The sequence below is a fragment of the Hirundo rustica genome, chromosome 5, assembly GCF_015227805.2.
Source record: "Hirundo rustica isolate bHirRus1 chromosome 5, bHirRus1.pri.v3, whole genome shotgun sequence".
In the NCBI taxonomy this organism is placed as follows: Eukaryota; Metazoa; Chordata; class Aves; order Passeriformes; family Hirundinidae; genus Hirundo; species Hirundo rustica.
In genome coordinates, this window is record NC_053454.1 from 22,541,938 (window position 1) to 22,558,139 (window position 16,202).

Below are 16,202 nucleotides of genomic sequence, written 5' to 3' on the forward strand. Positions count from 1 at the left end.
GTGCATATGTATTATACTTGTTAATAAAACACTCGGAATGTTGTCCGTGGTGATGTTGTCACGTGCTGGATGACGAGGAGCAGTGATGCCACGCTTGGGTGGGAGGCTGGCCTGGAGGAGACCCCTCAGCTCAGTGTTTGGGTGGCCCTGCTGCCCGGCCCGTGGCCACCTCCCGTGTGTGCCAGCCCCACATGGCGCCCAGGGCAGGAGCACGAGGAGCCGTGTCCAGCATACTTAGTGGCAAGCTCATAAAAATGTTTTAATCACTTCTAAACAGGGCATTCTAATTAGGACGGTCTAATTAGCCCATAGGCGGGTGTGGAGCACCAAACACGTGAGTTTGCGTTTTTTATCACTAGCCAAGCTCTGCCCACAGCCTCTCCCAGACCGGGGTGCCAGAGGCTGCTGACACATCACCACATGAGTCCTTTGCACCTCCAGACACACCTGCGGGCTGTGCTGAGAGATGATGATGATGGGTAGAGATCATGAAGAGTGGGGTTTTATTTCTTCACACCTTACCAGATGCCTAAGGGGGAGCCCGGCTGAATTCACTATGCATTTCTAACACCTCCCATTTCTGCTGAAGTATTTGCATCAGGATGTTGGTCTCTTGCCTGGGATCCTGCAGATCAGCCTGGTGAGCACCTGTGCTATGCCATGGTGATGTACAGAAGGGAAAGCAGGGACAGTAGAGATGAGGCATAAAAATAAAAGCCTACAAATGGCAATCAGAATATGAGAAAATGACAGACTTGTATTTCTTGGCCTCCTGCTTGAAAATAAGGACTGCACATTGCAAAACCAGAGACGCTCATACGCTCTTTATTTCTAAGGTTCAGGCAGGAGGGACCAATGGCATGGGGGAGTCACGGCCACTGACCCAGCGTGGCAGCTGTCACAGGGAAGAGCTCGTCCTGACCCGTCCTCTCCAGCCCGCACACCTGCAAGAGGCTCCAGTTTCTGGCCTGATAAGAGTTACCTGTTTTCTTATGAGTCAAAAAGCATTGCATACGTTCTAGACTGAGTGATGACTTTCAGGAAGCCGTGATAATTTCATCGGCCACTGGGTGTCCCTCTTAGTCTGAGAAAAAGGCAAAATTTAAATTCATGTGACTGTAATTTAAGCTAATATTCGGTTTCTTGTACTTGAGAAATTAAGCTGTTCCCTCTTTCTTATTTGCTATCACTGAGTTCAATCACGTCATACACAGAAATCTGCTCAAGGATTTATCAAGGATTTAAAACTGGTCTCGGTGTCTTTACTGCGATTTTTAGTCATAAAAACACTTTAAATGTATCCTTTACGATTAAAACTCTGGCCTGGCTGAACACTAAGCCAATACACAATGTTGCTTGATGAGAAACACTGTCAAATACTTACTCAAAAAAGAAAACCAACCAACACACCATACCACGACAAAAGTCTGCTTTATCAAAGGAACTCAGAAGTGCATTTTAAGCTGTAGGTATGTAAATAACTGAAATATTTGGCATGTGCATGACAGATCTGTGAGGTGGGAAGGATAGAGTATAAAGGGCTCTTACTAATATTCCAAAACAATACACATGGCAGACTTGAGAAACTATTTGTTTCTCACCCACCTAAAGCTTACATTTCAGAACAGTCTTAAAGGTGAGGGACTCCTCCATGGCCCAGCCCGTCCATTATTTTGGACATAACCCCCCATTTCCTGATGCATTAAATTTACAGAGACCGGAAAGCCTGAATTAAGAAATTTTACTTCCTCTTTTCTTGTCTAGTAAACAGGATGGACTATGTGCCCTTTCGCCCATTAGCACTAAGTGTGACTGCTAATCATGTCCTTAGGCTGTAATGCCTGGGAGGGGGACAAGGCTTTCAGGAAGAAGGGGCACAGGATTTCTTGGTAGCATTCCCCACTTTAAAGTGTCAAGGAGTCCTAGAGAGGTAAAACTGTAAAATTGTAAAATCATAGAATTATAAAATGGCTTGGGTTGGAAAGGACTTATAAAGGTCATCTAGTCCAACTCCCTGCAATGAGCAGGGACATCTTCAACTAGATCAGATCACTCAGAGCCCTTTCCAACCTGACCTTGAATGTGTCCAGGGATGGGGCATCCACAACTTCATTGGACCATCTCTTCCAGTGTTTCACCACCCTCATTATAAAAATTATCGCTTATATCCAACCTAAATCAGCCCTCTTTTAGTTTATGAGCAGTACCCCTTGTCTTATCACAGCAGGCCCAGCTAAAAAGTCCTCGTCTTTCTTATAAGCCCTATTTAAGTACTGAAAGGCCCCAACAACATCTCCATGGACCCTTCTCTTCTCCAGGCTGAACAGTCCCAGCTCTCTCAGTCTGTCCTAACAGGAGAGGTGCTCCAGCCTTCTGATCATCTTTGTGGCTTCCTCTGGGCTCACTCCAACAGGTCCATGTCCTTCCTGTGCTGGGACCCCCGAGCTGGATGCAGCACTGCAGGTGGGGTCTCACCAGAGCAGAGCAGAGGGGCAGAATCCCCTCCCTCCCCTGCTGCCCACGGTGCTCTGGATGCAGCCCAGGACACGTTTGGCTCTCTGGGCTGTGAGTGCACACAGCTGGGTCATGTCCAACCTCTCATCCATCAGCACCCCTAATCCCTACTAAATCTTAATTTCTGGGTAAGGCTTTGACGTAGTCCCCCACAACATCCTCCTCTCTAATTCAGAGAGATATGGATTTAATGAGTGTGAAAATAATAGAGTGATAACTAATATTTACTAGAGATTTTTAGCTCTTCTTTCCAAAGCTCAGGAGCCAGGCACCTGGCATCCTACTGCGATCCTATCCAGCTAACCTGAACTGGTAGGTGAGTGCCAGCAGTGTCTCAGCATCTTTGGACACCAGGAAGCTCTCCCACAGCTTCAATTTCACTGTTTCCTCTGGCTACCACACCTGGTGTGTGCTTGGTGAGCCACCTCAGTGAGTGTTAAGGATCACATCCTCTTACCAGTTTGATCACCTCATGTGCTGCTTGACAGTTGTGATCACAGGACTTTATATTTCCATTAAGCTGTAAGTATGACACAAGTCCACATCACCGTTGAAATTACACATGAAATTTAATAATTGATTAAGAATGAGATGTTTATTAGACTCTCAAATCCAAGCACAGCAAGTTACTAGATGTCTCCTACTAACACTATTAGTTTAATTAGTAAGATTTTAGCAGAGGAGTTATATCCCAGGGAAAATTACTCTTTTTCCACCTGTGCGATGACCCTCAGCACCTGCTAATTAAATGAGCAAGAGTTCAGTGGGAGTCTGGAGATAAAAGGGAGCTCACCTCCAAACATCAGGTTTCTAAGTATCAGGAAACAGAAAAAACCTGCAACCCAGTATGGCTGGATAGAATCACAGCAGAAAGCAGTAACATCACAGTACTATAAAAATAATAAGTACAGGTATTAACTATGAATTTGAAGACAGTAAATAGCAAATCCTATGAAATCACTACTTGGCAGGTATCTATCTCTAGGCAAGTGGTAATGTTTAATACAGCAAAGGAAGAAGATCACCAATCAAGGATTATTGGATTCAACTTTTCAGCACTTACCCAAGAAAGTCTATCTGTGATGAAGGGAAAGACTTCCAGGAAGGGAAAACAGACTAAAATGGTGTGGATACTGAACTCTTTACATCTACTATACCAATGTACTGGATGGGATTCAAACAAGAGTTTTCTCCTTTGAGTTATTTCATTAAACCAAGAAAGCAGATCCCTACAATCTTAACCTCACAACATTCATGTTAGAGCAAAGATTAAATGTATGCCTTGGCAGCCCGATGATACCAAACCAACCACTATTCTTGTTACTTCCAAATGGAGCTTTCCATGGGAAAAGTCCAAAATAAATGCAACTGAAAAATAAGGTCAATCACTATGAAAATTACTCTCATTCTTTTTGTTGACGATGGGCAGCTAGATGACTTCTGATCACTTGGATGGCTCAAATAAGCAATAGCAATTTCTATAGGTACCACATTTTGCAACAAACTGTGAATATGGTAAGAAAATAGAAAAAACTATTAACAGAGTTTAATGTAAAACAATCAGGTCAGTAATTCACATACTTATACTACTAGTAGGTATAGCATCACTCTCCTATTCATCTGCTTCACTGGATATTGGCAGGTTAATGCTAATGGCTGCCCTCAGGTTAGCCCAGAATAGGGCACGCTTGCTCCTCTCCTTCGGCCACTCCAGGTAGGTGCGCTTTGCCATGAGAGCTTTCAGCTTGTGATACCTGGCAGGAATAAGGTACGGAGGGATTGGCTCCAGTAAAACGAGGATTAAGCTGTTGGAATTCTCGCTGAATAACTTGTGATGGGCAAAGTACAGCTCATAGTGACACCACTCACTCTGCACAAAGTTGGGAGACAGCACGAAGATCGACTTGTAGCTCTTCTCAATGCAGTTAATGATGTTCTCCACAATGCTCTTGCCAGGCATAAAGTTTCTCTCGTGCTGGCACAGCCGTACGCAGCCCTCCCCCTTCTCCAGGTTGGGGATCAGCTCGTTCTTCACCCACAGCGAATCGCGCTCGCTGTAGGAAATGAAGGCGTGAAATTGCAGAACGGGCCCCTGATCTCCGGGGGGGTTGTGCCAAGCTCTGCGCTTGGTCTGCGTCCACTGCCACGTCATCCGCACGTACCACGGCACATCCAGGTAGATGCACAGAAAGGCCACCGCAGCCACCAGCACCAGCGTCAGCAGCAGAGCTGTCACAAGCAGGAGCGTCGTGTTGCAAGCCAGTTGGCTCAGGTGGAAGTCCTTGAGCTCCGTTCCTCGCAAGCCTTCCGGGTACTCGCACACGTACGCCGCCGGCCAGCCAAACAGCTTCCCCCCCGACTGCCTCTCCAGGCCGATAAAGGCTTGCAGCTCACAGGAACACTTGAACGGGTTGTGCCCGGCCTGCAGCTCCCTGACCCTCGGGCAGCTCTGGAAGAAGTCAGCAGATGGAGTGAGGATGGAATTCATCTCTACGTTCAGGAACTGCAGGGATGCAAAGCCACTGCACCCCGGCAGGTCAGCCAGCCTGTTCGACGCCAGGTTCAGCTCTTCCAAGGATTTCAGCGCGGCCACCCCCCTGGGGACGTTGCTGATCTGATTGTTTTGTAGGCTGAGTTTTTTGACGTTGGCTGGCAGGCACTCAAACACGGCGTCGGCCAGCTGATTGGAGGACAGGTCCAGCTCTGACAGAGACTCGGCCCACTGGCATCGCACGTCAGCTCCATCGTGGCGCAGCAGGTTGTTGCTCATGTCCAGGTATTTCAGTGACTTCATACGGCTGGTCATGAAGCTTACCTTGCGAAGGCTCTCAAATTTATTCTTCTGCAATATAAGTAATTTCAGATCCATGAGAGTGCCACAATTCTGGAACAACTCATCTGTCAGGGCATTGTGAGAAAAGTTTAAATATTGAAATGAGCTTGTTCTATTTGGGCAAAGCATGTGTGGCATGTATGCATCATTTATTGTCAAATTGGCAATATTCATCTCTGAAAACTGTCTATATAGAATCTCTTGGTTGAAATAATAAACCTTATTACGAACATGCTCCAAAGTTAATGCTTTCATGGAGCCATCCAAAGAGATTAATTGTTCCACAGAGCTTAATAGGGGTAGAAATGCATATCCAGTCGGCTCCTTCAGTGGTCCCCGAAAAGTCAAATTTCTCACAGTCAGAAGTTCCACAGGTGAATACCAGATTAGGATGAAAATTTGCAGGATGATAGCCCATTGTAAATCCACAGCATCAAGCGTGAGAGCTGTTGTCTTGATTTGCTTCAAAAGCATTAAAGGTGGAGAGGGGAAATCTTTGTAGCTCAAGGTATATCTTAAGTTAACTATTTTTAAGTTTTCTGAAGTACTCATTCCATCGTACAAGAGGGGAAAAATGAAGTTTTGGTTTGCTGCAAAAGCAATGTGGAGGTTCCTTGTAGTCAAGACTGTCAGACTCTGAGGCTCATACAGTGAAAAGTTTCCCAAGGTGAGGAAGACAGTGTGCAGCTGCAAATGTTTGATATACCTGAAGTCTGACCTTCGTATCATCGTAGCACTGAATCCAAGGTACTCCAAATTAAACATGTTCCCAAATTCCTGACAGATGGGCGGGGCAGTAAACTTATTGAAAGAAAGATCTAAATGTCTAAGACATGCAAGAGTTAGACAGTGAACTTTTGAAATGTTATTATGAGATAAATCTAAGTATTCTAAATTTTCATTAAAAATAAAGACACTAAAGTCAAGTACGGTAATTAGATTATAAGAAAGATTCAATACTTGAAGGTCAGAAAGATAAATAAATTCTGAGATACTAAGTCCAGATATCCTATTATGTGAGAAATCTAATACTTGAGTACAGACTGGAATGTTTTTTGGAACATTAGTTAGCAAACTGCTTGAATAATTTGCAATAAATTCATCTCCTACAGTTGGCTGGATATTATGCCACAGTGTGAATGTAAAGGCACAAGTAAAAACATAGATATTTGTGAGAGATCTCATTATGATATCCAGCTTTTTCTTGGTGGGTTTTTTTTGTGTTCTTTACAGAAACATGTTTTCTGTTCAATATGTCTCACTGATGAGTCCAGCCCTGTGAAAAAAAATACATGAAATTTAATGAAGCTGTTTAAAGGTTGAAGTTACTTTTCTATTGTGAAAATAAAATTCCATATAAAATCTATGTAATAAGAAATTATTTTTACATACTCTTGTTTTCAGTTCTTATCAATCGTCATCACTCCCATTCTTTAACCCTAATTATTGACTCAGTCAAATATAAATTACTTCTCTTATAATGGGCAGGATGCTACTGGTATGTTAAAAACACATAGATGTTAAGAAATACAAATTACTTAACAATCATGAAAAAATACAAAATAGGTACAAACTGACATCAATGCATTTATGAATAAAGGAAAACAAAACAACCCACCCATCTGCTGTTTCTATACATCCCAAGCTCATGCACATTTGGGAACAAACTCCAATAAAACACCCTCATAGCAACTGGTGCAAAAGCAACCTTTTCACTCAAAGGATATTTTTCTTCATACCCCAAAGACCCTGGACATTGCCATGCACCATCTCAGGGTCAGATTATCAGCTTTGTCCTTGCTATAGCACAAAGACATGAGTCCATTTTTCCAGTAAGCTAAGAATTTTGAGGAGGAATTACACTGTCCATTGTATTGGGTTGGCATGGTGAGGTTTTGGTAGCAGGGGGACTACAGGTTTGGTTTCTATGAGAAGCTGCCAGAAACTTCCTCTGTGTTCAACAGAGCCAGTAGCAGCTGGATTCAAGGCCAAGCTCATCCATAACATTAGTAGTGACTCTGGGATAACATGGTGAAGAAGGGGGAAAAAGACCTGGGGAACAGCAACTGCAGCTGGGAAAGGGGAGTGAGAATATATGGGAGAAACAGCTCTGCAGACACCAACGTCAGTGCAGAGGGAGGGGGAGGAGGTGTCCCAGGTGCTGGAGCAGAGGTTCCTCTGCAGCCCGTGGTGAGACAGCTGTGTCCCCTCAGCCCATGGAGGTCTATGATGGAGCAGAGATCCACCTGCAGCCATGGAAGACCCCATGCCGGAGCATGTAGATGCCTGAAGGAGGCTGTGACCTCATGGGAAGCTCATGCTGGAGCGGGCTCCTGGCAGGACCTGTGGTCCTGTGGAGAGAGGAGCCCCCTCTGGAGCAGGTTTGCTGACAGGGCTTCACTTCATGGAGGACCCATGCTGGAGCAGCCTATGCCTGAAGGACTGTGCCCCATGGAAGGGATTCATGCTGAAGAGTTCTTGAACAACTGCAGCCAGTGGGATGGACTCACACTGGAGAACTTTGTGGAGAAATATCTCTAGTGGACAGGACCTAAGAATGGAGCAGAGGAATAGAGTGAAGAGGAAGAAGTGGGAAATAACAAGCGATGAACAGACCACAGCCCCCATTCCCTGATCCCCTGTGCCACTGGGAGAAGAGGTAGTGCGCTCAGAAGTGAAGCTGAGCCCAGAGAACAAGGGAGCTCTGAGAGGAAGGTGTTCTGGGATTTGGTTTTTTCTCACTATCCTACTCTGACTAAACTGTAATAAATAAAATTAATTTCCCAGGTTGAGTCTGTTTTGACTGTGACAGTAATGGGTGAGTGATCTCTTCCTGCCCTTATCTGGCTCACAAGCCTTTCATTTTATATTTTCTTCCCTGTCCAGTTGAGGAAGAGAGTGACGGAATGGGTTGGGTGGGCACCCTGAAGGGTCAGCTCTCCACGCTCCACACAAATGAATATTGTAATACCAGCCTGACCAAAAGCATACTAGTGGTAATAACACACCACGACTGGACTATGTATGAAGCAGTGATACCCAAAATCTGAAAGAAAACACTAGACTTTACCAAAGACTCCAGAATTTCCTAGGTATCCTATGACATTTCCTGTATTTTCTTATGATCGGAACTTGACAAAGGACAAAGAACCTCTCTAAAAATAGTGAGGGATGATGAATCTAGTTCTAAGTATCAAAAACCCAAAGAGGAAAGGATTTTGTGGATAGGGCCCAGCTGAACTAATATCTGATCATGTTTATCAGCAGCCTCCAAGGATGTGGAGAGACATCAGTCCTCTTCTGGAAAACCATGACCTGGGCATTACTCTCTTGTTGTCAAGCATAAAACAAAACACAGACAATATGAAGCATAAAAAACTCATAACCAGTTTCAGGAAACAAACATCCCCAGTTTTATTTTCTGTTCTGATTTTTCTGTTAAAAAGATCTAAACCCCCAAAGTTTTAAAATTCTGAACCTATGTAAACTTTTGTTAAATAGAAACCAAAAACCTATTTTTTTTCACTTCTACATTAAAATATGTGTTAGTCCCTAATAATTTGACTAACTGATATCAAAACTCAATCCTTCCCATCCAAGTTTCCTATCAGGCTTAATCAAGATTTTTCCTAATTGAGTAAAGCAAAAATATATGCAATTAACATCACCAAAAGCTGAGACATAAACTTTAGAGAATTAAGGGGGGTTAAGATTTTAGTTAGAGATAAGCTTTGCTGAAATCAACTAAAGTAGATAGGTAGGTTTTGCTGAAATTAAAAGTTAGTAATTAACTAAGAGAAATTTGGTTTGGGATCACTCTCCCATATTAGAATAACTGATTACTTGTCAGCTTTTTTTGGTTAGCTGTGTTTATAATGAAGAATACAGAAACTGATAAATAGCTTTTAGGAACATAAGACAATTGTAGGCCTCCTCTGCCCAGAAACTCATTGAACAGTCACGAAGACAGGAAACAGGAGTCCTACCAAGGGTTCACTTATCACATTTGCATTGAAAAGGTAGAATGGTCAGAACGAGGAAGACTTCTTTACTTCCTCATTTGGGGACCCCTCCCCATGAAAAGGACCACCGACCCATTTCAAAGAACAAACTACGCATGCTTAATGGCTTTTGAACTAATTACCATACGAAGCGGGGAATGGAATGTACCAGGGTTATGAATATGCATTTGTGTTTTGGGTATTCAATACTTTTGTAAATAAAAGGACTTTGTAATCACCTGTAAATTGTGGTGTGAATTTGGGAGCTATCCCGCACGCTGTCTGGTGCCGTTATAAACATACACTTTCTAACTTTAAACTGTTAGAGAGTTTTTGTCCGTCTCAGTTGGGTATCGATACTAGATCAGTACCCATATTTTCTTTAATAAGTCAAAGCAATAAAAGAATAAATCACTAAAGTATTTCTACCTCTATTGAATCCAGTCGAAAGATCAAATTACGCCTTCAGAAAATTGTGCTACGGTATCTGAGGACACAAAAGAAATTAAGCCAGGCTGGTTGGTCAAAGTACAATATCAAGTGCAAGACAAAACAAGACAAGGAAATCTGACCCAGCTTCTTCAAAGTGTAATTGGCTTCAGAGTGCAGACTGATAAACAACTGTCGGGGGCTCCTTTTCCCTGGAGTTTAAATTCCCCGGCATTCAGATGGTTTTAGAGTCCTGGCCCTCTGCAAAGCTCTCTGCCAAACGCAGGAAAAGACGGAGTCTTCAAGGTTACATGCTTCGTTTATTAGTTCTTATCTTACAATTTTCTCAGTGTCCAAAAGACGTTTGCCGCGGCTCGGACATCTGGTGACTCCTCCTGTCTCTGGGCTGTCCTTATCTTTTATACTAATTGCTACGTATTCTTTATTTACTATTTATTACCAATGTCTATCACTATTACTAAAAAGGTCATCTTTACTCTCACCCAATCCTCACTAACTACTTTGTGCCAACGTCACTGCAGAAATGGAGTGAGGGAACAAGAAGGAAGAAGAAGGAGACAACGCCCCAAATTCTCCATCTTGCCCCATTCACGTCAATGCCAAAAATCCCAAACTCACTGTTTTTTCACCCAGTGATATACTAAACTACTATTTTTACACTCTTGTCGCCTGCAATGCTTCCTGCAGTGCAAGAAGCCTTTCCCATGGACTGAAATCAAATCCAGTGTCTCTCTGAGCCCTGGGCTCTGGGCTGGGGTCCCAGACCCCCCTGCCCAGGTCCCTGACCCTCCAGGGCAACCAAAGGAATGCCCTGGACTCCAACAAACAACCTAACTCTTGAATCAAATAAACTTTGATCTAGTACTATCTGGAGGAACATCCTAGTGGGCAAAAGGGATGTCAGTAATAAAGCAAGAAATGTTTTGAAGGGAGAAAAAACCAGAAATATATTCTCTGTCCATGTTCCAGCCCAGATGAGTTTTAATTTGCTTGTACATCCTATGCTAGGCGCTGCAATAAGGGACCAGCCACACTCTATGGCCCTGCAGAGTGCCACAAAGAGTAAAACAAATATGTCTAGAAAATTAGGCTTACAATAGTAAGGATTTAGGTTACCCCTCCAATGCTGTTTTGGAATGGTATTAAATTAGAGTTGGCTGCAAATTAAAACTGCCATACCAAATTATTTATCTCCCTTTCCTCTTTGCTGAAATTCAGATGAGTCTTTTCACTGAAACTTCAAAACACAAGAGTATCTTCCAACAGCAAAGAAACACCGGCACCTGAGATATGATGAAGTCCAAGATATAGATATAGATATAGACATAGATAGATATAGATATAGAAGAGAAAATAATTATAAATAATGAAGCAAATATAACCCACCTTTTGTGCATGGAATTCACCTCCAAGTTGAAGAACCAGCAGAATTCCTTTGCATACTTGGTTAGCATTCTCAAAATAGAATTTCAAACATATGTAATCTTCAAGGTGCAGAATCTCACATGAGATGCTAATTCCTCAATAATTACCTATCTCAGGAAGCAAAAAAATCCAGGGCTTTTTAAAACAGGCTATACAATTCTAAGAATTAATGAAACTTACTTATAATGAGGGTATTAAGAGCACAGTGAAAGGAAACTTTTAACAGTTCAGACTAAAAGTACTCTTACTTCTGCAATATTTACATAACTATCCAGTTTAGGAGAAAACAAACCTATCTGTAGCGTAGAGTATTTCCCTTGGCAAGACCATTTAAATAATTCTGCATTTCTAATTTCAAGTCTGCTTCTGATGTTACACAGATGTTCTAGAAATCCGTCAGCTGCATCTCCTCTTTGCACACGCAGAAAAGAGGAAGCAGAACCCTCACTGCCAGCTTTTGTTCACATCAAGATCTCTTGCAGAGCTCTACCCTACCAAAAATTTTTGCTCATCAAGGAGAGTAATTAATGTACCACACTGAAGGGTGACAGAAGTTTATATCTCAAAAGCTAGTAACAGGGGCAAACTGGCACAGTTAAGAACCTTTACAGGCCAATCTTCTTTACACTAGAATGGTTATTAAGGCTACCTCATATTGTGGCTTCCCCCAAAAAATTATAAAAATTATCAGAGAATATTCCCTATGACAAGACAGCTGTAATGAAGCCGCAAAAATATGAAAATATAGGGAAATCTGGGGCTGAAGGAATCCAAGAAAGCAGCTATTCAGTTAGCATTGTGAAAAGGGACTTGAGCCTGGGAGAAAATCAACATCTGTGACCCAATCAAGGGATCATGAATGTTTCTCAATAAACAGCACGAGTGTTTGCCAGCTGATGGTATCTAGACTTCAAGTTGAGACGCTCCCATTGCTCGGCATTAATCCATGACACTGAATAGAGTAAGGCACTTGATGACAGAACAATGATATCACAATTAGGCAAAACAGTGGCAGCTTTACTTCTAATATAATTCATAGAAAAAAATTTGCTGCATGGATAAAATCAAATACACCATCAGCTTTCATCAGAACTTACTCTAGTGCACACACAGCTATTAAAATCACAATTCAGTTGTAGTATGCTTAATTTTCTTACCACCATTCTATATGAGGCTTTAAAATACATTCAAGTAAACAGTTTGCCATAAAGAAAAATTTGCAATTCGTTAAAATAAAACTGATACTCCTGAATACCTCTGTTAAACCATTAGAAATCTTGTATAATTTATTTTTACTAACCAATTCAACAAAGCTTTGTTTGTCACTTGTTTCAGTCATTTTTCATGACATGCAAAAACTAAAAGCAATGTATTCCTGTTCATGCATCTTGAAATGTACCAGCTACATACCATCTTTTCCATGGTCGGCTCACATATGTTCACGTAGATACCTTGTTCCATTTCTGAATTTTACACTGCTGGGGGTTTTTGCAGATTGTTTTATCAATGTTCACAAAAATACATTTCACACTTCTGCCTGTATGTCATCATTACTTACCCAGAGAAGAACCACAGCTATCCTTGGCTGGGTATGAAAAGCTATTCAGGACCAGCACCATGCCAAAAGTGTGAAGACTTTCTCTGACAAGAACTCACATGTGCAAGACATAGCACATGTCTTAAAAAGCATAGTCAGAGCAGATGAACTCATCGAGGCACTCATGAAAAGTTAATACAATAATTAAAGGTTTGCAAAACTTGTGTTTGGTCACATCAAGGACTTGAACTGAAATTTTCGTTGTCACCTATATGTCAAGTAGGTGAAACAAAGGATAAATGCCACCACAAGGTAAAGTGAGCAGAGATTGTATCCCATTTATGCTCAAGCCTATTTTGCTTTGGTATAAATAGACACAAGGATCAAAGCTGTGGAAATCAAATTGGTAACCCAGAACCACCTTGCAGAACACACAATTTTCTTACTTACTGATTATAAATACTACTTTCTCTTGACAAAACAGTGACTATAAATGAGCATTATAGTCAATCTCAGCAAGTATTTCCAAAAGAAAAAACAGACTAACCAAAGCCCTGAGTAAAAACGTGGATTTCACAGAGGTTTTGAACCTTCCCCTCAGTAGAATCTCCCACAGAGTCCCATTATTTTCCCTTGAGTGCCTTTCCTTCCTTTAATTCTCTGCAGCTGAATGTCAGTGAAGATGTTTTGTAACATTTCTAAAGCTAAAGAAGAGTGGAGCTCTCAGCAGAGCAACCCACCTTGTGTCAAGTCTTCGTCTGCCATAGTTCAGTTTCCTTTAAATTACACACTACTTAAATATACATACAAACATTAATGCTCTCACACTTTCATTTCACACTTTCATTTCATTCTGCAATTTTTTTTAGGTTTTGGAGAGTGTTAAACTCCCATGTTATCAGTTTTGTATGTTGATATTTTTATGTATGTAAAAATAGCATTCCTGCTAGTCACCAAGATGACTAGTCAAATGCCAGGAATCTGCTCTGATACAGTATCTGCCACAGTATCTGAACACATTTACACACTCCCTTTTCCTGATAACCAGAGTGCAGCAGCAGTTAGACATTTCAGTGCACAGAATTCCAGGCTGCACAGAAAAGGTTAGTCCCTTTCCAAAATGTGCCGGTAAACTGGCTCATGTGCTGTGAGACTACACATGGCCCCATGAACATGGAAAAATTTCTTCATGGATTAAAGCTGATTTTATAGAAAGGGTTGAGAGTAAGACAGAGGCTAAGATAATTGTTTGAAATAGTCTAATAACACTTGAGAAACTCATTCTCTTTTGTGGAATCAGAGAAAGTAGCTCTAATAATTAGTTGCATGTTTAGCTGTTTTATCAATTATTTGGCACATATGAAAAAAGAGATAAAGTGTGGGCTTCTGTGGGAAAAAAGATAATAGTATGTGGGCTTCTGGTTCCAAAGCACAAGTCTTAATTGATGCCCATGCTCATCAAAAGCTACCCTTTCCAATTTATCCACTTAAGGATTTTGGAATCCAGAAACCAGTAACACCAGAGAACTGCAATTATATACTTCTGCTTATCATAACATCAGCTACTTTCCCAGAGGTTGCATAGCTCCAAGTTCTTTCCAAAGGGGCAAACAAACCTTGTTTGCCTTGCTAAAACCTTTCATTCCTTAAGTTCTGGTAATGGCTACGGCTCCCACATGAGTAACAGGAAGGTTTCTTGGAGCACTCTCTGACTTTCAGAGGGTTTCTCTGTCTTCCAGCCAACAGAAGAAGCCAGGGGAGTTCTTAAAGTTATGCACAAGGGAATGTTAATGGTATTGCAGAGGTTTCAAGGGTTACTGGCCTAAATCTCTGAGGCTTTTGCAGAAAAATTAAGCAAGGCACCACACAATCCAGAGAAAAGGGATAGGCAAAACAAGCTGTCTGATCATTTTCAGTTTTCTAAGCATTGAGTCACACACTGACTCAGTAGTTGGAGGGGAAGGAGGAAGCAAAGAACACATTTATTTCCTGAATGAAATGTCTGCAATTTGGTAACAGGTGTGTTATATTAATTCTGAGGCTAAGTGGGATGAGAGAGCTAAAGGTGTTAAATGTGACCTTTCTTCTACAGGTCATAAACAGTCGCTCACAGTCCAAGGCTTCAGCCTACTTAGACCTCAGGCAAAAAGAAGCATTAAAATTAAAACCTTTTGCTAACAATGGAAGACAAAAATAAGATTAAATGTAAACATTCTATACTACATGAGGATTTCATCATAACATCCCTTCTTCTCTCATATACATGTTGAAACACATTTTTGAAGGGAAACTTCCAGCTTGATGGTCATCTAGCTCTGGTATTTCAAACAATCTTTCCTTGTTGGCGCAAAGAGGAAGTTTGCTGTCATCATATTTAGTAGTTGTGAATGTTTGCCAAGCCCAGCCTAGCTTTCTTGAAGTTAAAACAGTGTAAGTACAGAGAGAGGAACCTACTATATTTCTGTAAAGGAAAGCAAATATTGTAAATGTAGTTTGTTTTGCTAACTCAGTGAATAAAGTCTTACCTGCTGTCTCAAGACCTTGGAAATTTTTTTCAGGCTCTGACTGGTTATTGACTTTCTGATCACAAGTCATAGCTGTGTTACAAGACATAATGCTTCAGCTGAAAAGGACAGATTCTTTTAAGAATAAGCATAAAGTAAGATATGTGGAAGAGAAGAAAAAAGTAGAAAGCTAGAGGGGAAAAAAGGCATCATTTAGAGATGTCAGGAGTTTCTCAAAACACAGACAATATGATGAAGGCAGATCTGTTACTGCAGATGCCCTCCCACTCCCTCTGGTCAAGATATTGCTCAGGATCAAAATGGTACCAGGACTCTGTGGGTATTAGAGCTCTGTCAATTCACTGCTTCTCTCTTGCTGCACTGCCAAAGCTAAAAAGTGAAGTACCACACATTTTTGGTGTTTGGGGAATTTTTTGGTGTGGTTTGTGTTTTGGATTTTTTTTTTTCCCTGTAAGAAAAACCCCCCAAACTTTTCTTCCTTGCTCAATCCTTGTTTTTGGCAAGATCAAAGTCATAAACTTCTATATCTGGGTCCTATCCTTTTAATATTCACTGAAGCTGAGCAAAGACTATTTGGCAACCATGTTGAGCTCTGGACTTCAGGCATATTCTCAGAATCCTTAATTTTCTTTCATGTGAACCAATTTTAGCAAACGATCTCCTTTGACAAAACTGGCTAAATTTTGTGATTAAAGCAGCTCTGCAAACTATCCAGCAGCTGAAGCATTCTTCCACATGACTACACCTACTGCTCCAGATTTTATTCTGCTGAGTAAAACTCACTACAATATTTCAAGTTGTATTTCAAAATCCACATTCAAATTCATTTGCAATTTGATACCTCAAGAGATTTGCAATAAGGTAAACTGAATTTTGACTACAGTTAGGAGGCAACACAGACAACTAGAAACAAGATT

General features: G+C 41.4%; 1 protein-coding gene across 1 annotated transcript; it reads right to left on the reverse strand.

The window, feature by feature from the left end:
- Positions 1-4,126: 4,126 nt before the first annotated feature.
- LOC120752934 (toll-like receptor 6) lies at positions 4,127-6,532 on the reverse strand. Its single transcript, XM_040064754.1, has one exon. It carries the CDS (start codon positions 6,530-6,532, stop codon positions 4,127-4,129), a length of 2,406 nt encoding a protein of 801 aa, XP_039920688.1.
- Between the last annotated feature and the right edge of the window lie 9,670 nt (positions 6,533-16,202).

Excerpts from the sequence above, each read along its gene's own strand:
- LOC120752934 (XM_040064754.1), bottom strand. The coding sequence starts at position 6,532 with ATGAGATCTCTCACAAATATCTATGTTTTTACTTGTGCCTTTACATTC.